This window comes from Vulpes lagopus, chromosome 4, assembly GCF_018345385.1.
Source record: "Vulpes lagopus strain Blue_001 chromosome 4, ASM1834538v1, whole genome shotgun sequence".
NCBI lineage: Eukaryota > Metazoa > Chordata > Mammalia > Carnivora > Canidae > Vulpes > Vulpes lagopus.
The window spans coordinates 58253765-58274334 of record NC_054827.1 but is presented as its reverse complement, the minus strand read 5'-3'; the positions used below and the strand labels follow the sequence as shown (position 1 = coordinate 58274334).

General features: G+C 40.2%; 1 protein-coding gene across 8 annotated transcripts in view; it reads left to right on the top strand.

The window, feature by feature from the left end:
* Window positions 1-20570, top strand: part of EZH2 (enhancer of zeste 2 polycomb repressive complex 2 subunit) — a 65144-nt gene that overhangs the window by 5570 nt on the left and 39004 nt on the right. For 6 of the 8 annotated variants that reach the window (XM_041753442.1, XM_041753441.1, XM_041753448.1 and 3 more), the window contains exon 2: window positions 19929-20052. In XM_041753442.1, the coding sequence (XP_041609376.1) occupies window positions 19936-20052 (117 nt within the window). In that variant the 5' untranslated portion in view covers window positions 19929-19935. Of the gene's footprint in view, window positions 1-19928; window positions 20053-20570 lie in introns of those variants that run through there. The other 2 variants (XM_041753446.1, XM_041753443.1) reach the window with 1 other exon arrangement.

Sequence of the window (20570 nt, the reverse complement as noted above, 5' to 3'; positions counted from 1 at the left end):
TTGTAGAGTTGGGGTTTGGATTTGCTCACTTTGTTTTCGGAGCAATGGTCTCTCACTCTCAGCCTGGGTTTTGTTTTGTTTCGGTAGGGCCTGTGAACTGCCAGTGATTTTACTGTTTATTAGAGTTGTAAAACAACAACAAAACTCCCCAAAAAAGAATACTTGAGGAGACTGGATGTAGCCTGCCAAGCTACTTATGATGTGGCCCTTCATAGAAAAAGTTTGCTGTTCCCGGCTCTGTGCTATTAGGCTGTTTTGTTAAGTAGAATACATAGTATTCCAGTTTATGAATGTGTGTCATCACACCCTCTGTGATGGACATTGTGATCTCTCCTCAAAGGAATAGAACATACATACCTTTGAATGTTTGTGGGACAACTTTCTATAAGGAGACACTGCTGTTTCAAGATAATGCACATTTCAAGTTTTAGTAGACATTGTCGAATTGCTTTCTAGAAAAGTATCAGTTCTTCAGTTTAAAAATTGGCTTTATTGAAATAGAACTTTATATACAGTAAGATGCACACATTTGAAGAGTATGGTCTGAAGAGTTTTGCCAAATGTATATACGTCCATGTCACCCCCACCTCCTTCCAGGTGTAACTTGGCTGTCCTGTATTCTTTTGTATGCTCTAGACATCTTTCCCTCCCTGCTGCTGATCAGATTGTTCCTGTTCAAGAATGTCCCATCAGAGGAATTACACAGTCTATACTCTTCTGTGACTGGCTTTCATCCAGTGCGCTTTTGAGATTTATCCATGTTGCTTGTTTCAGGAGTTTCTTCTTCTTTTTGAATAGTATTCCATTGTATTAATATGCTATTTTTTTATTTACCTGCTGATGGACAGACATGGGCTGCTTCCAGTTTTTGGCTATACTAAAGCCCTTATGACCATTTGTGTAAGTCTCTTGTGGACATCTCTTTTTTAATTTCTCATGGGTGGGCTAAATACCTTAGAGTTGCACTGCTGAGTTATATGGTATAGGGTAAATGATGATTGAATTTTATAAGAAACTGCCAAACTGTTTTCCCACAGGGTTTGCCATCTTACGGAGGGTTATGGTTTCATTGGCGGCTCTGCAGGAGTTAGTGTGTCTGCTCACACTTGGTGTTGCCAGTCTTTTAAGTTTGGGCTGACTACTGTGTGTTGAGTATCTCATTGTGGTTTAAAATCATATTTCCCAGGTGATCCGTGATGTTGAATATCTTTTCAAGTGCTTCATTGGCTATTTGTGTACATTTTTTTGATCAAGCCTTTTACCCATTTAAAAAAAAATTTTTTTTTTTTTTTTTTGGTCTAATTGAGTTGTAAGAGGTCTTTGATATTCTTGGTGCACGTTCTCTGTAATATGTATTGCAAATGTTTTCTCCTTTATTCCATGCTTTGATTTTGTGTATTATTGACAATGTATAGGTCAAGTTAAGTCAGGTTAATGTGGGAGGTGGAATTATTTAAATTCAGTTAAATTGTGTGAAAATGAATTTATACTTAATCCACAAGTTACTTAGTTCGGAGTATAACAAAGTGTTATGTGTTTGCAGAAGCATGGAAGTGAAAAAAACCAACTTTTTATATAAACAGTTGTGTGGCTTGGGAATTTTTATTTTTAAAAGATTTTATTTATTTGAGAGAGAGTGTGTGCACGAAGGGGTGGGGGCAGAGGGAGAGGGAGAAGCAGACTCCCCGATGTGGGGCTCAGGTTCCCAGGACCCTGAGATCATGACCTGAGCCAAAAGCAGACCCTTAACCAATAAGCCACCCAGGCGCCCCTGTTTTTTGGGAATTTTTAAATTAAGCTGTTTTCAAAGTAATAATATTTAGTAATTCTTTAAATTTTCAGTTTGGGTAATTCAGACCTTTTCATTTATTAGAGGATAAATGAGAATGTTAAAAAGCAAGTCAAAGGTAACCTTGATCTTATAATCTGGTATGTAAAAGTGATGGGATTGCAAGCTTGGTCTACCTATTTTGACAGTTAAGTACATTTTTTGTTATACAAACAGATGGTTTTTAAGAGGTTATATACTTGATTTCTGCATCCTATTTATTTCTGCGCGGTATTCAGTTTATTTCTGCTCAGCACCCAGTTTACCCTCACAATAATTTTCAGTTTTTGTTCATTATAGGAGTCATACATGACTCCTCCTCCTTTAATATTTTAGTATATGTGCTGCCGAAGCGAGCACACCTCCTCCTTTAATAAGGGGGGTGGGGTGGGGGAAAGCAAGCCTCTGGGCCACTTTTGGGTGTCAGACACCACTGTGGGAGATCATGCTGTTGCCTAACTCAGTCTCCGCTGGCTGTCATTTCAGGTAAGAAACTCCTGAAACTAGTCAGTCTACAGAACAGCCTGCACTCTCCTAATTAGTCTCATCTCTGATAATTTTCTTACACCTTTCCCCTGTTGAAGTTGATCGGTCTTACTAGTGTCCTGGAAGTTGTACATAGAAAGTGTGCTCTGTCCTTTTTTGGAATGTCTTCCCTACCATTTTAGCAAGATACTGTTTGGCTTGTTTGGCTCAAAACACCCTTGCCCTCTACCAGCTAAGCTATACAGTTTATCTTCTGCAAAGAGAGAAATACCACAACACATCTCTTGTGTTTCGTTTCCCTCTCTTGCTTCATTTTAAGCTTTATTTTACTCACCTACATGGTGACCGTGGAAAAAATCTTGTACCTAGTAGATAAAAATAAAATTTTTGAGGAGTGGATTCAGGACCACAGCCATGAAAACTTGGGCGATCAGTTCTTTACAACTAAATTCATAATTATTTAAATAGTACCCCTGCCCCTAAAGCAGAGCCTTGGAGATTTTATCCAAGTGAGTTTTGCATGGCTATACTATATATCACCCAGTGAACTTTTCTTCCTATTATCAGATACTGTTGTAAAGTCTTAATTTATACTCTTCATATACTGTTGATTAAGATCAAAAAGGTTGAGAAACTGGAAAAAAAGTGAGGAGTGTAAAATAATAATTCTGTAAATTTATCTCGGGATGATTTTTATCCCTCACATTCACGTGCACTAAATTCATATATCCAAACGTCTATTAAGTTTTAAAAACGTGTCAGAAAGACAAAACATCATGTCTATTTTGTCTGTTTTTTGGTGCCTTGGTTTTTGGTACTAAAGACCATCTGAGAAGTGTTTTTTTATAAGCAAGCCCCCCAAACTTAAGAAAATTAGAAGATTTTCTTTAAATAGTTCAAGTTTTAGTCACTAAAGGAGATTTCTATGTTTTCAGTGCCAAGGCCTAATAGTGAAATATCACTGTATTTTGTTTGTAGGTGCCTAAGCGCCTACCCTGTGCCTTACGAATCATAGAACTGATGACTGTTTATTGAGAAACCTGCCCTGTGCTTAATAGACATGGAGTCTCTAAACCAAACATTTTACTTTTAAAATTCATTGGAAATCATGCATATGAATTATTTAAAATAAGCACCATATATTATTTGGTAAATGGAAAAAATATCTTTTGAATATTTTAAAGATTCTATTGAGATGAACTTTTTTTTTTATTAGTATACTGATCTATCATACTAAATGGAAAAAGCTGCCATGTGAGTATCCTTATTTATAAAATCTTGATCTGAAATGTTTTCACATTGAAATTATTTAATAGTACAAACTAAATTTGCAAAAGTGATTTAACACCCCCCCCCCCCCCCATGGATACGGTGAGATATGTTGCCGTGCAAAGTATTGATGGGTCAGAAAAGGTTGGAAAATGCCCTTCTAGAGTAGTAATCAAAAGACTTTTATATGGTAGAAATGTTGCTTGAACAGCAGGCTAGGAAGGAAATGAGTTGCTGTCCCACTTTGGCCTGTCGGTAGTGTTTGGATAATATTTGTCTGAAATACAGAGCTGGTTAGGCTGTAAAGATATTTTTAAAGGGCACCTTCCCATTGGCTCCTGGATATTCTGCAAAGAGCTTAGGCTCTAAGCTAGACTCTGCCACTAAACTAGTATTTTGTAGCAAGTAGCTTTTGTGAATTTCATCTTCATTGCAGAAATAAAGATGAACAAGTAACTGAACAATTTGTAACTATTGAGGATTTACCATGTGCTTTCAAAGAGGAGATGTCTGTTTTGCAGATAAAGAAATAGGAACTTCATGAAGTAACTTACTTGCTGAGGTTCACACAACCAGTAGGACCCAAGTCCCTTAGAGGCTTTTGCTGCCTCTAGAGTCCTTTTTAGCTCAGATACTGAGACTCAAGGTGGCTGGTTTCTGTTACCCACTTAGAGCTCTTCCTCTGGAGAGTTTGAGAAATATTGGACTGGAGTTCACCTCACCACTACAGGTGATTGTGATCCCCCTAGCTGGCGTTTGAGTTGTCACATTATATGCATTTCTCTGAAATTCTTTTGATCAATTAATTCATAAAACCTCTAATGCTGATTAAAAGCCTAGTATTTCTCTCTCTCTTTTTTTTGTCCCTTCATTACAGGCATAGTAGCACCTAAAAGCTTTTTAGGTGCTATTATGTATCTGACTAAACTAGCTTTGTAAACAATCAGGTTGGGATGTTGTGAATTATAATATTTACCCTGTTTCTGGCACAGAGGCCCTAAAACTCTAGGAATTTCCTAAGTGATAAGTGTGATAAAGGTGTCTTGGTGTTTGTAACAAAGCCCTTTGAACAGTACCTGGGTTTGTGCAAATGAGATGGCTTGCGGAAAGCCCCCAAAGATGGGCCTGGTTGCCAGGGTAGCTACCCGAGGCGTTAGAAGGATTGGGACTTTATTTTATTTTATTTTATTTTATTTTATTTTATTTTATTTTATTATTTTATTTTATTTTATTTTATATTATTTTATTATTTATTTATTTATTTATTTATTTATTTTTTTACTCTACAAAGAAAACCCAAAAGCCTCCACCCCAAGATTGCTAGAACTCATACAGCAATTTGGTATCGTGGCAGGATACAAAATCAATGCCCAGAAATCAATGGCATTTCTATACACTAACAATGAGACTGAAGAAAGAGAAATTAAGGAGTCAATCCCATTTACAATTGCACCCCAAAGCATAAGATACCTAGGAATAAACCTAACTAAAGAGGTAAAGGATCTATACCCTAAAAGCTATAGAACACTTCTGAAAGAAATTGAGGAAGACACAAAGAGATGGATTGGGACTTTTAGACCTGCCGTTTCCCCCACCCCTGGGGAGGGAGGGGGGCTGGAGCTGGAGTTCTGTCACCCATAGCCAAAGGTTTAATGAATCATGCTTACGTAATGAAGGCTCCAGAGAAATCCTAAAGGACGGGGTTGGGAGACCTTGTGAAGCAGCTGGGAGAGGTCCCGCTGTGGAGGGAGCCTGGAAGCCCGCACCCTTCACACACACCTCACCCTGTGCGTCTCTTCCATCTGGCTGTTCCGAGTTACATCCTTTTCTAACAGACTGGTGATTTAGTAAAGAAACTGTTATTCCTGAGTTCTGTGAGCTGTTCTAGCAAATTAATTGAACCCAAGAGGGGATCATGGGAGCCTACAGTCTGGAACTGGTTGGTACAGAACTCAAGTGACAGTCTGGACTTGCATTGGCATCTGAAGAACGGAGGGGAACAAGTCTTGTGGGATTGAGCCCTGAACCTTGGGAAATCAGATGCCCTCTCCAGGTAGATAGTGTCACAATTGAGTTAAATTGTAGGACACTCAGTAGGTGTTGCCACACACTTTTGGTGACTGGAAGTATCAGAAGTGAAGTACTATTTAGAGTACTGTGTGCGATGTAAATGAAAATAGTTTCTCTTTACAAGTACCTGCATTGGCAAGTTCAAAGTTATTTTCCGATTTTTCTGATAGAATTTAGTGTTGAATTTAAAGAAATAAAATCGTTTTCTTTACCAGTTGCCACTTGTTAACCCGCTAACAGCATGTAACCAAACAGCTATCTGGACCTAACATATATACATTTTCTGGAAAAGAAATTTTCTTAAAAGTATTGGCTGCCCCAGTCTTCACCCATTAGAACTATTCAGATAAAGGGTGAGATTTTCTCCTTCTTACCCTCTATAAGGAGACATTCTGTACTAGTGAAAATATCAGTGTTTCAAGCCGGACTACCAAACAAAAGCCCTGTCTTTCCTAGCTGCAGAGTCTAAGAGGCCCAAATGCTAGGCACTCATCCTAGCCTTCTTGTTCTCCTTTTTTGCATGGAAGTGCTGGGATAAAGTCGTTTTTTCCTGCCTAAAAACTTTCATATTAGTCTGGAAATTGCAGAGTGATAACTGCAGGGATTATATAACTGGTCTCCCTGCGGTTGGTGAATTCTTTATAGCATTTCCATAGGTATTTGGAGGCTGAAAAAGATTTTCCCAGGGCTTTAACTTTTAGTGACAAGTGATGTTATACTAATAAATTCAATAGACAATATCTTTGGTAAAACAAATACTGAAAAGTATCATTGGTTGTCAATTATACTGTAAAGTTTGAAGTTTTCCAGCAGCTCAATGTCTTTATGTTCCTGATGGACCTTACGGATAGGAAACTCACAAAAAACACTTGTAATTTATACCTACCTCTTTTACTTTCATCTTGTCCCTAAACTGTTAACTATTTTCAGCAAGAAAGTGAACTTCAGGGTGGAGATGAGCCCAAGAAGTTTCTGAAGGGTCTCACTCAGGAGTTCTGTTGGTGTCCACAGATGAAAGAAATGGCACTTGAAGACATTTTTCCCCCGCTGTGGTGTACACTAAACTCAAATGCTGAAACCAGCTGATAACAGTCACTTGGTTGTAGGATGCCTGCAGATTCTGGGAGGTGCTGTAAATGCTTTGGGCTTAGTCTTTTTTTTTTTTTTTTTCTAATTCTGTCTTCAGAATACAGAGGAAACTGCATCTCATTTGGGGGCTAGGACCTAAGGACAGGGTGCAGACAACAATAGTATGTATGTCAGCAGGGTTATGCATTGAAAAGTTCTAGGAAGATTCCAGATCATAAATGCTTCTCTTTAGGCCCTAAACCAGCCCATCTCTTGTCTACTATGAGGAATACATCATTGCTTTACTTTTGAGCACAGAGTTGTTGGTTCGTACTTCAGGGCCAGTGCTATCTGAAAAATACCCTTGAGCACTGGAATCGAGTGGCTAACCACGGCATCGGAGGCAGGTGGAGTGGGCTGTGGGAGCTGCAGATTCCTGGCAGCTAGTTCCTGCACTTGTTGGCTGGAACAGTGCAATACAAGATCCTTTGTATTTACCTGACTCGAGTTTCTCTTAAAATTTTGCACAATGGATGTTATTAAATTTGTGTTAGATGTTGACTTATCAGAGGTGTAAGATTTAAAATTGACTTTCTAGACGGAAGAGCGTCTGGCATCAGACTTAGGTTTTTGCTTGTATCAGCTCGTAGTGAATAGTATATATCTTAAATGAATAATATGTATTTTGTGTTGTCTTTGAATCATGAGTTATATATCATAGTTTTAGTTTCTGAGCCATAACTTTGTCTTTCATTTCCCTCCAGCAGTATTTCAGTTAAACTGAGTACACACCCAAAGAAAGGAGAGGTTTCAGCTAATAAAGTGGATTTAGTATATTTTCAAAGAAGACTTTTATTTCTAAATGGCAATTTAATCTGTCTACTGTTGAAGCAAATTTGTTTTATTTTTTTAAAGATTTATTTATTTTAGAGAAAGCGGGAGTGGGAGGGGCTGAGAGAGAGGGAGAGAGTATCTTCAGTAGTGCTCAGTGCAGAGCCCCATGTGGTGCTGGATCTCACAACCTGAGCTAAAAACCAAGAGTCAGAGGCTTAACCGTCTGCACCACCCAGGCGCCCCTGTTGAAGCAAATTCTTGACATTTATGACATTTTTATTTATTTAATTGTTTTTATTGGAGTTCAGTTTGCCAACATATAGCATATCACCCAGTGCTCATCCCGTCAAGTGCCCCCCTCAGTGCTCGTCACCCAGTTACCCCAACCCATTGTTTCCCAGCGTTAGGAGTCTCTCATGTTCTGTCATCCTTACTGATATATTCACTCATTTTCTCTCCTTTCCCCTTTATTCCTTTTCACTATTTTTTATAGTGACCCAAATGAATGAGATCATATAATTCTCCACTTGGTTTACACTTGTGAAACTTTTTAAAAAAGTAATCTGTAATCTGTATGCCGAGTGTGGGACTTGAACTCAGAGTTCCACGGACAGAGCTAGCCAGGCGCCCCCTCCAATTGGTTTAAATTTAGATGGCCATTTCTTTTCTAAGACATATCTTTGTAAACTGATAGCATTTCAGATAAACACAGGAATGCTGGTCTGTAGATTCCATGTTGAACTTGCAGTTTAGTTTACTCTTCTGCTGGAAGGAGGAGCGTGATCTTATTTTTGTGGAAAATGCATTAGTGCAGAATCTACTCACTTTTGCTGCGACAATCAAGTCCGTGTTTTCTATTCTGCGGAGACTGCCATGTCACTATCATTTTCCTGTGCTGTTGAGCAGTACTGTGCCTTTTTTAGTACTCCTTCACTTCAGGCTACAAATAAGATCTGTATTTGTCCCCTTATTTTCTCCTGATCACTAGTCACTGGCTTATCTGTTTCCTAAAGACTCTTGAGCACAAACGCTGTTCATGATGCTTGCTCATCTGTAGCTGTATGTACAAGTGGTCTGCTAAAGTTTAGGCACCGAGATGCCCGTCGTGTTACAGGATTTAGCATTTTCTGAATACTTCATAAATTCTGGTTGATAATACCTCTCATTTTGGTTCATTTCGGTTTAAAGGACTTGGCCTTTCCAAGTCCTTCAAACCAAAACTTCAGAAGTTTCTTCTAGAGTTTTGCAGGTTGTTTGGGTGGAATACTTGGGTCCAGCACTAGTGAGCTTTTGTATATTTTTGTCATTTTTCTCCTAGATACAAATGGAGGCATTCTAGGAATTGAAAAGGTCCCTGAACGATATTTTTATCTTATCTTTCTTTTATGGGGGTAGGTTCAGGTCTGTATGAATGGGGCATTACTTGGTAGGATGAGGTGGTTTTAGGTTTTAGAATCAGAAGAGAGTGACCATGACCACTGATCCCTTCTTACAATGGTGAAGGGTGGGACAGATGGGTGAAGACAAGCAATTTGTTTAAAATGCATTTTGTTAGACACTAGTCTCTTGATTTGGCGCAGATGTACGGCATACTACCATTTAGATTCTATAGTTTGGCAGGGCAAAAGTATCCCCCATTAAATATGCTTCATATGGATTTTGTTTTTAGTTGCAAGAATGGTGATTTCTAGGCCTTCATTCTTCTAAATGTGTTTTTTAGAAGTATATAATTTGAATATATTGCTCATTCTAGGTGCTTTGCTAGGCAAATGAAAAGGCAGGAATTGTTGCGATTTGATTTGTATGGTGTCTGGATACACTACAGCGCAGCACTGTTCTGAGAGCATGGTCTGTGGACCTCAGAGAGCCTGTGAGGTTATCCTCGTCACAGTACTGAAATGTTCTTTGCCACTTTCTTTTCCTTCCTTTTTCTTCCTTCCGTGTGTTGACATATGCACCAATGGTGGAAAAGCCATGGTAGGTTTTTGAAACCATTGATGCCTTAGCACTTGTGCTCTACAACCCATAAAACAAAACACCAAAAGGCAATTCTAGGGAATGTCCTTGATGAAGTAATAAAAATTGTTAATTTTATTAACTTGTGAGCCCAGGTGCACACTTTTGAAATGTTCTGTGCACCGAGATGGGGCCGTGTGTAGATTGCTTCTGCTGCATACCAAAGCAGGATGGGTCTTAGGAACAGCACTGCACTGGCTGTGTTCTTCATGGAGAACGGTTTTGCTTGGAAGAGGGGTTGACAGACAGACTAAGATTATTCAGATGGGTATTTGGCAAGCACTTTTCAGTGAAAGGAGCCTTCAAGGAAATCAACAAGTGTATTTGTCGCCGATGATAATATTTTGAGCTTTCAAGCAAAAATTAGGATTTTTGGAAAACTTGTATCTGTCACCGCGAACTTGACAGTTTCCCAATAAATACTTAAAAGACTTTTCAGATGAGATCAGTGGATTTACCAAATACGATTTTTGGAAATATGTCAGTTTTGGGGAAATCTGCATAACCCAGTGGGCCAGTATTTTTCAGATATGAGGAGTGATGATGATATAAAACCATGCACAGGTTAAAGATCCATTCAAAGTGAATAGACCAATGAATTTTAACGTAGCAGAGTTCAAAAAGTTTATAATTTCAGATTCTACATTGCAACTAATCTTACAAAACTATCACTGCTTACTGAAGAATGGTGTTGTCTTGAGGAAAAGCACTTAGGTTGAATTGCAAGCTCAGCCACTATTTTCACAGAACAGTTTTGGTCTAATATCAAAGCATGAGAGTCACAATTACCTCAAAGGCTGTTCAAATACTCTTCCATTTTCTAGCTAAATGCCTGTTTGGAAATGGATTTTCTTCATATTCTTTAACCAAAACAACATACTGGAACAGATTGAATGCAGAAGCAGATAAGATCCAGCTGTCTTCTATTAAGACAGATAGTTTAAAAATTGGCAAAACTGTAAAACCATACCATTCAGTGATTGTTTTTTTAAAAAGGAAAGTAGTTTTTAAGATAAAATGTTATTTCTATTAACATGTAACAGGTTTGCTGTTACTATCTTTAAATGAGTTGATGTTTTAAAAATTCCTCAGCTAGTATTCCTAAGATACTACATACCCATCCTTATAGTCCAGGTAAACTAAAGGGGTCCTGAGACCAGACACTTGCGAAGGATGGTGTGTTTCCTGTGAACTGCCCATCATTCTGTTTGTGCTAGGAAGGGCCCAGTAAGTAATTAACATCTGATAATCTGCATTCTAAGTTCCAACTTCTTTGTCGTTGTAGTGGCTCACTTAAGGCCTCTTTTGATCCCCAAGGGCCCCCCTACCCCCAGTGTATATGGGCATCTGGATTTTTAATTTAATTAATTAATTTTTTTAGGTTTATTTTTGGATTTTTAATTTTAGTGTCTCTTGGTATCTTTCTTCATTCACATTGCCATCAACCTAGTCAGAGCTCAGATCACCTTATTCCTGAATTACTTAAATGCTCCAGTTTTTCCTAATACATTTTTCAAACTTGAGTGTTAAATGGGATCCGAGGGTTGCCTTGACCTTAATTTTCTTTATATGTTCCTTGAGAATGTATAGATAAAATCAAAGCAGAGTTACAAATGAAGTCTACTAGTCATATCAGCAACACATGTTTAATGATGCTCTTTGGTTAAAACTGAATAACCAACGGTAGAGCTTATAACAATGCCATAGCCTTGGGACCAGTTTTATAATGTTTCTTTAGTTTGGCTTACAAATACTAACACAGATAATGGCTATTTGCATAAACAGATTTTATAAAATGGCTTGTTAACTTCCAGAATAATCAGACCTCATAGTTAACCTGAACAGCGGCACCTAGCGATCCTTGAATACTAGTTTTAATGCCAGTTGATTATCCTGTCAAGCTGTGTTGATCACTAGAGCATTGTGGAGTGGTGAGATCTATATTGGATATATACTTAATCCAATTATTTTGGAATCTTTACTGGGAAATATTGTGCTGTGTGTTTTACTTCTGGGTTTGCTGGTTGGTGGGGGTCTCGGTATCCCATTGGCTTTGTAACACAGGGAGGGTGCTAAGTGGTCCAGCCCAGGTTCCTTTGTTTGCGAGCTTATCATACCTGCTCTACCATACTTACCTGTTTGGTTTCTTTTATAGCGCTCAACATTGTCTGCCACACTAAAACATTTTCCTTTTTTTTTTTTGGTCATTTCTATCCAAGTAGATTGTAAGTTTTATGGGATTACAGAATTTTGTCTCTTTTATTTACTGCTGAGCTTTCAGTTTTTATAAATAATACCTGGTATGTGTTGAATGAGTAAATGTATATTATACAACACTTCTCTCTATTCAAACTCTAAACTCAAATGCTCTTTTTCTGTGTCAGGTGCTTAATGCTGTGTTCCCCGCTGGGGCAGAGAGACGATTCTCCGACCATCTTAAGCACAGCTAAAATGGACTTGAGTTGTATGGAATCCTTTTGTCTCGGCTGATCAGTGCATGTGTAATCGGGGCACGATTACTTTCGTTGGTTCAGATTCTGTATTTTGCTTAGTGCAGCCTAAATGTGCGTTATCTCTTTAAGTAGACACCATCTTAAGACATTTATGGAGGGTTTTTTCCTTTTAAATTGTTCAAGTATAATGTTAATCTGAGTTTTAAAATAGTACAATTGTACGTGTGAATTTTCCCCTCAATTTTGTTTTAAGGTTTGTAAAAGTACCAGCTGCCTTAATTATACTGCCTGTTCTTTTTAATTTTTTTTTTCTTAAGATTTATTTATTTTAGAGAGAGTGAGCTCATGTGCTGTGGTGGGGAGGGCGTGGGGGTGGGGAGAGTCTTAAGCAGATTCTGGGCTTGAGCCTGGAGCCTGACTTGGGGCTGGATCTTCCACCCTGAGGAGTGGAAACCAAGAGCTACTTAACCGACTGAGCCACCTAGGTGTCCCTTGACTTGATGTTTTTCCAGAGTTCTAATCATTGGTGCATTTTTTTTGTCCCCCTCCCTTAACATTTTATATCACATTTGGACATTTTTTATGTGTTTTTGTTCTGTTTTATCATTTTTAAAAGTGGGTGTCATTTATTTTTAAAAATTATGTATCAAAATTATTTAAGATAAAGTTTTCTTTTTTTTTTTTAAAGATTTCTGTTTTTAAGTAATCTCTACACCCAGCTTGGGGCTCAAACTTAAAACCCTGAGATTGAGAGTCACATGCTGTATCATCTGAGCCAACCAGGCACCCCAAAAGTGGAGGGCATTTTAAAAGTGAATGTTTTTACATTGGGTGGTTGTATAACTTACTTGTCTCTCTTTTCTTTTTAAACTTTATTTTGGAATGAGTTTAGATTTCTGTAACCTTGGTACATTTTTAAAAATGTAGAAACCGACACCAGTATGTTACTGTTAATTAAACTAGAGACTTTATTTGGATTTTACCAGTTTTGTGTCCTGGGATCCAGGCCGGGGCACCACGCAGCACTTAGTTATCTCCTCAGGCTTTCAGACTTCGATGGTTCCTTAAACTCCTCTTGTTTTCGTGACCTCATGATAGTTTTGAGGACTATTATCAGGTATTTTGTAGAAGTGTCCTTCGGTATGGGTTTGTCTGATGTGTTTGTGTGCTAAGACTGAGGTGTGGGTTCTGAGGTTTTGGGTGAAGAAGGCCACAGAGGTGAAATGTCCCTCTTCCCTCACGTTGAGCGGCACACGACGGCAATGTGGCTTGTCCCTCATCTTTTATCCATCATTGTTTGGTGTGAGGTGGTGCCTTCTGGGCTTCTCTGCGGTGATGTTACTGTTTCCCATGCCAGGCTCTCTGCCATGGAAGTGAGTTACTGAGTCCAGGCCCTGCTCAGGGGAAGGGACCTGAGGTCAGCCTCCCAGGTTAGAGAGGTATACACATGTCATTATTTGGAATTCCTGTAAGGAGGACTGCCCCTCTTCTCCCGTTTACTTATTAATCACTTATTTATTTCATGGACTCCTGGATACTTGTTCATTCGGTTGTAATACAATACCATTGTGATTTATTTTGCTCTTCAGCTTGTTGCAGCCTTGGGTGAGCTAGAACGTAGCCTGGCCTCAGAATCCGTGTAGACCTAACACTGGGGTGATGGCAGGAGGTGAAATCTTGTCTGTCTGGAGTCCTTAGTGCAGCAGTACGGCTGTGCCACGGGGACCCCTCACTCTTGGTCTTCCTTTCGAGGTGCATTGCCTTTATTTCCCCTTAGGCCTAAGATCTGCTTCTCAGATAATTGGTTTTTACCTCTTACCAAGGGTAGTATCTATATGTCTAAATTCTCTTTATATGTTTTTCCCTTACCTACAAAGATTAATTACTGTTAATTTATTTTTGAGTTTATTAAAGCAGTGGGTTTTAACTTAAGAAATAAGTGAGGGGCACCTGGGTGGCTCAGTTGGTTAAGAGGCTGGCTCTTGATTTTTGGCTCTGGTTGTGATCTCAGGGTCCTGGGATTAAGTCCTGCCCTGGGCTTCGAGATCAGCGCTCAGTAGTGAGTCTGCTTGAGGGTACTTTCTCTCCCTCTGCCCTTTCTTCCTGCTTGTGTGCTCTCTCTCTCTCTCAAATAAATTTAAAAAAAAAAAAAAAAGGAACTGGGGTCCTTGGCTGGCTCAGTCAGTAGAGTATGAGGTTTGATCTTGGGGTTATGAGTTCTAGCCCCATGTTGGACACAGAGCTCAACCTAAAAAAATAAATTGTTAAATGAGACGAGCAGCTGCCCTCAGAGAATCTTAAACATAAGCACTGCTGCAGACTGGCAATTTTTCAAAGTTGGCAATTTAATGGCTCACTGTGAAGTAAAAAGGACGTTTTAGTTATGGATGGACATCAAGAATATTGCAATCGTATAACTTAAATTTTGTTAGGTTTGGATTTGACCTTATAGAGTCTGGTAGTCAGTAAAGAGTCAGAGTTAATGCTATTAATTTAGTTAGGGAGGATGAGTAGTACCTGTAGTTTATTATTTAGTTTTCTTAAGACAAGTAGAAAACAGAACCCTGCAAGACTAAATAGGCACTAGCACGTGCCTTGTGCCATCATTTAGGAATGAAGAACCTTTAAAGAAAGGAAGGCATCAAGGGAACTGAAAATGCCTAGGGAATTTATTTTTAATTCTTCGTCACTGGTCACTGAGTAAGGAGGGGCAGGGGTACCAACCCAAGGAAAGGCCCCTCACAAGTTGGACCTGAGAGAGAGTGGAATGCTGGGTCTTTGGGCTTTGTGTCCTGGTCCCCTGAGGGGTGGAGATGTGTCTCCTGGCACATCACAGGGGCCGTAGAAACCTGAGAGGATGGAGGAAGCTCCTTACCAGGTGGGCAGCACTGCTGTAATTGGTCTCTCTGGTGATGTCCTTGATGTGACGGTGAGGAAATGGTCACCAGAACACATTTTCTGTTAATTCAGGCATTATTGTATGTGTAGTCTCAATACCAAGAATATATCTCAGACGGCTTTATATTTCATGTGGCAAGAAAACCTTATCCAGACCGGTTTAAGAAAAAAAAAAAAAAAGCGTTTCTTAGCTTATGTAACTGAATGTTCTAGAGTTGGGTTTGGCAAAGCTCGCCCTGTTCAGGGCTCCCTCAGTGAGGTGATTAGAGTCCATTTCTTGGCTGTGGGTGTTTTTTTCTTTTTTGTCATTGACTTTTTTTTGCAGACTCTTCTCTCAGGCTTGCGGAGAGAGAGCATGAGATCGGCTTCCAGTGATTGTTGGGGCATTGTATAACCAGGTTCGAATCTAAGTGGAAAAGAGTGCGCATTCTTGTCCTGACTTAGCAGGGAGCCTCCTGAAATCTTCCCTGTGACCAGACCAGTCTGATCATTTATCTAGTGTGTACTGGTGCCTGTCAGCAGGGAGCGGTGTGCCCTGGCACCCTGAGGATGGTAGCCCTCAGAGAAGGGTTGGTGAGCTGATGCAGGTGGCACAGACACCTCGTCTGCTCTGGTGGGACAGAGCGGGGTTACAAGGGCAATGGAGTTCAGGATATTAGGATAAAGAGACTGTGGACTATGTATTTTTCCTTATTTTGCTTATGTAACCTGTATCTGTGTTATTTTGCAAGGTTCTGCTGCATTGTACAAAGGTTTTGATGGTCTCCTGCCATAATTTGCTTTGTCTTTTGAATTAAAGAATACCTGTTGTTTTGGTTTTACTGTATATGGATAGAGTCTTGTTTTAATGATTAGAGTTGTACTGTTTTGAGTAAGAGAAGTCCTTTTCATATCCTGGATAAAAATCCCCTTGGTGACATTTCACCTATGAAACTAACAAATCGGGGATCCCTGGGTGGCGCAGCGGTTTGGCGCCTGCCTTTGGCCCAGGGCACGATCCTGGAGACCTGGGATCAAATCCCACATCGGGCTCCCAGTGCATGGAGCCTGCTTCTCCCTCTGCCTGTGTCTCTGCCTCTCTCTCTCTCTCTCTCTCTCTGTGACTATCATAAAATAAAAATAAAAAAAAAAATAAAAAAAAGAAACTAACAAATCTTTTGAATGAGAAATGTAAAAATTGGGTGTATTCACAAATCCTCATCCATTCAGTGGCTCGTTATTCTAATAGAGGCTTTTTTCTGCCAACATGTAGATATTTGGAACTGGATTCTCATACTGGCCAGTGGTATGGTGGAAATCAGAAGACCTGATTCGAGGCTGCCATTCGTGGGAAGGGTGCAGGGCTGGCTGACATTTGGAGGCTTACTGCTTGGTCAGCACTAGGTGAGGGTGAGGCAGTGTTTGGTGTTTGTAACCAACTGGGAGGTACTGGTGTTATCCCTATAGTTTGGAAAAGATCCTTAAGGTAATATCAGTTTCCTTAGTAAGAAGAAATCCCAAACGCTCCAGGTTTTATACTCAGGACATCCTCTCTTGATTGGTAGGGCTTCTGGACCATGGGGTCTGAGTCATCCCTGAGACTCCTCTTCCTTGGGGGTTTTGTGGTAGTGGGGTGCATTTCCATGCCCACTCACGGGAGGCCCCACCCTTCCTTTTCGTACTTTGTGGCATACCTAGACTTCGTGAACAGTTCACCATCAATGTTCGTTAGGAGACGTGTTCTGTTTTTGTTTGTTTTAAAATGTATTTGCCAGGCACACAGCCAGGCTCTGAGATCTTATAAATGAGTAAGAATGGTTCTTGCTCCTGAAGAACTTACAGTGGGGATGAATTGGAATGAAAAATATGAAAAGATGATTTTTTTTTGAAAACATGATTTTAATATATTGTAAATGCTGTGAAAGTGGGAGCGGGTTTATTTTATGTAAACCAGTCTTCTAAATGGTGACTTAAATTTTATTACTTTTTAGTAGACCAGCCTGTTTATCCCTATGTATTCAAAGAACGGTCCACACATTTTTAGATCTATTTCTTGGGTTGCCTTTTTTTTTTTTTTTTTTAAATTCTATTATTTATTCATGAGAGACAGGCAGAGACACAGGCAGAGGGAGAAGCAGCCTCCCTGTGGGGAGCCCCGATGTGGGACTCAATCCCAGGACCCTGGGATTACGCCCTGAGCCGAAGGCAGTTGTTCAACCACTGAGCCACCAAGGTGCCCCTGTTTCTTAGGTTGTTCAGAGGTTATGATCCTTATATTTGAATCCATAGGTGAGTTACCGTGATTTTTCTTATTTCATCTCTATTGTGCATATTGAGCAGATAATCCTATAGTTTCACAGCTTCACTTTTATACTTCTGTATCTGGAAGAGCTGTGTGAAACTTAGAAACGTAGAAATTTTTCCGTACACGCTGTCTTACAGAGATGCTGGTTCTAGAATAATTTGAAAAGTGGCGTTGTTGACCTTGCAGCTTGTACAGTTACACCTTTGGTCAGAGAGACTATTTTGTTGTGACATAATTGACCAGAGACGTTGTCGCTCATGGTGGGAGTGCCATGGAAGGCACGCAGAATATCTGGCAAGGCGAGTTCTAGTGTGCAGACATGGGATGCACACCTCTTCACCAAGCACATAAGATGGGCATCTTATGGAGATGATCCAGGGTCACATCCGTCTTGCCCCACAGTGGGAAGGAAGCCCCACATCCCTGCTCCAGGGTTAGGCAGGTGCGGGCGGGGCGCACCCAGGAATTTGTCAGGGCAGTAGATGCACTAGTTGTGATTAGTCTGTGAGCTAATGAAGCAAGATAATCCCTTTTTATCTGATGGTTCTCCCTGCTAGTTCCTGGCCTTTGAAGTGCTACACGGCTGAAAAGAATTTGCATAGAATTACTTGAGCTCCTCTGTTAAGTAGCAGGTAAGAAAGCAAAGGAATGGCAGGGAGGTTTCTTAAATACCCGCCCCCCCCTGTCTTTTTGGCTTCCCTCACCATCTTCTGTCTTCCTCACTTTGTACTTTGCCTCAGAGATGGGGTCATCTTCCTCCGTCCAGTCTTTTCAGGTCACACTTAGAACCTTTTCAGTTATATCTCTGTGGCCTCATCTGACCGACTTGGCTCAAGTTCTGAAATCTCTTCATTCTTCTCATTCCCTCAGTGGGGTCTCCAGCTGGCTAGGTCCCTCTCTGTTAGTGGGGTCTGCCAGCTGGCTAGGTCCCTCTCTGTTAGTGGGGTCTGCCAGCTGGACCTCTTGGCCTTCAGAGCCCCATCTCCAGCCGTCCTCCTGCTCATACCTTAGGGTCAGAGTCTCTTCCGATCTTTCTTGGCCTTTTGAAATCCAGCTCAACTTCTAAGGTTCTGTTAACACCTTTCCTGCCGCTCCCCACCCCCGGAATTTTTCCTGTATATCTCCTATTGTATTTTCTTGTTTTCAGCCTTGTTAGGTGGCACCTAAGCTCCTTCAGGGCAAGTTCTGTGTCATTGATCTTTGTATGTTCGGGGCCTGGGGCCTGGTTCCTAGTACTCGATGGTTATCCAGTGCTTCTCTCGCCCCTCTTTCAGCCAGAGTAGTCCACGAGGCTGCTTTCCTTGTCTCTGGTGGGAGGCTATCCTGACAGAAAGTTACCCACTGACCTCTGCGCTGCCGCCCTCTAAATCTTGTCTCTTTAGGCGGTTTCTCTGTGCCCACGGGTTTTATGTGGACAGGTAAATGAGGCTCTACTCTGACCAGGTATTCAAGCCAGAACATCATCCACTCCATTTTTTTTTTTAAGATTTTATTTATTTATTAGAGCACAAAAAGAGGGGGCAACAGGCAGAGGCAGAAGGAAAGGGAGAAGCCGGCTCTTTGCTGAGCAGGGAGCCTGAGATCATGACCCGAGCTGAAGGCAGATGCTTAACCCACTGAGCCACCCAGGTGCCCCTGTCCACTCATATACAAGCCATCACCAAATTTTCTGTTAAGTGACTCTTGAATTCCTTTGCTTTACTTTTATCACCACTGTGGTGGGAGAAGCTACCCTCCTCTCTTGTGCAAATGCTGTGCTGCAGTCCTAACCTCCTCTATTGGTCACCTGCTCTTTCTAGAATGTCAGTCTCCCCCTTCCCTTTTATTTAAAACATTCTGGCTTTCCTTTGCTCTTAGATAAATTTATAGCAAACATCCTTAATGCAGCCCTTTGTACTTTCTGGCAGAGAGAATGTCCTAATTTTTTAGGATACAAGTATGATTTTTATACTTTGAGAGGTGAATGTTCTAGAAGGGGACACTTGTTTAGACTTAAAAATGGGGACTCTGTACTTAGGCATCTGGGGAACTATAGGCTGTCCCCACGTTTAAGCGTAATTGGTTACCTAGAGCCTGCAACTGAAGATAAACCTGGAGAATTTACTTGGCATTTGCTGCATTTTTGGTTTGCTAGTGGAAAAACCCCTCGTGTGAGTAAAAGGGGCACAAGAGGCAAAAGTACAGACTTTTATCACAGTGTTTAAGGTGAGAAGCCTGGTAAAAAGTGTGTGCAGGGGGAATGCTTTAATTTGTACATTCGTTGTACATTGTACTGTGTATTTTTTACTTTTAGTGCTGTATGTAAATTTTACATTTTCAGATTTCTCTTTTTCAATCATATTCTTCATTTATGCTAACTTGATGAAAAACTTAGAGTATGTGTCTACATGTGTGGATCTCATAGGCAGAAAACTAGCATGTTATAGTATGCTTGATTTCTGTAATGGGATCATGTTTCTGTAAAGACGGCTGCTTTTTAGGAGTGGAAAACCTTTGTCAATAAAAATCTCTCTTAAAAGTTGTATTAAATAAAAACTCATATTTTGGATGAAATGTTTTAAGGACAAAACCCCACAGCTCGAATGAGCACCCTTGCAAATGTCATCAGTGTCATGTATTATTGTTTATTTTGTTGATTGTTAGTTTGCTGGGGATTAAAACACAAATGATCATATTCAGGCTGGTTAGATTAGTGATTTTAATATGAAACCATTGCTTTTAGAATAATCATGGGCCAGACTGGGAAGAAATCTGAGAAGGGACCTGTTTGTTGGCGCAAGCGTGTAAAATCAGAGTACATGCGGCTGCGGCAGCTCAAGAGGTTCAGGCGGGCTGACGAAGTTAAGGTACAGCTTTATCTTTTGTGAAGCGCACCTACGGTTAAGGATAGTTCCCCGCCCCGCCCCCCCAAAGATAAGTTTCAATTTGCCAGGGTCCATTTTCAGCCAAGGTCATATTTATAGTAAGATACATGAAGGCTTGGAAGCCAAGGGCCTTGATCTGTCTTAATTAACATAAAGATTGTCCCAGGCACAGTAATGGGAATGGAAAGATTGAAATCTAGTGGCCAATCTGCTTAGAAATCACTATCTTTTTAGTGTATCTTTTGTATTACACGTGCAGATTTGGGACCCAAATATAAAGGAATGTGTTTCATGGTTTTATGTCCTAAAGTCATTGTGATTTTGTTTTTATGTGATGTTAACAAAGAAAGGATGCAATGATTTTCTGTTCCCTGCCCACTCTTAGTAAAATAACAGGTGTGGTGCTTCTATGTTATTTGAATGTGGGAAGCCACAGTTTAGTGTAAAATCTGTATGTGTTTGAAGGAACGCTCCTGATATTTTTGAGAAATCACTAGATG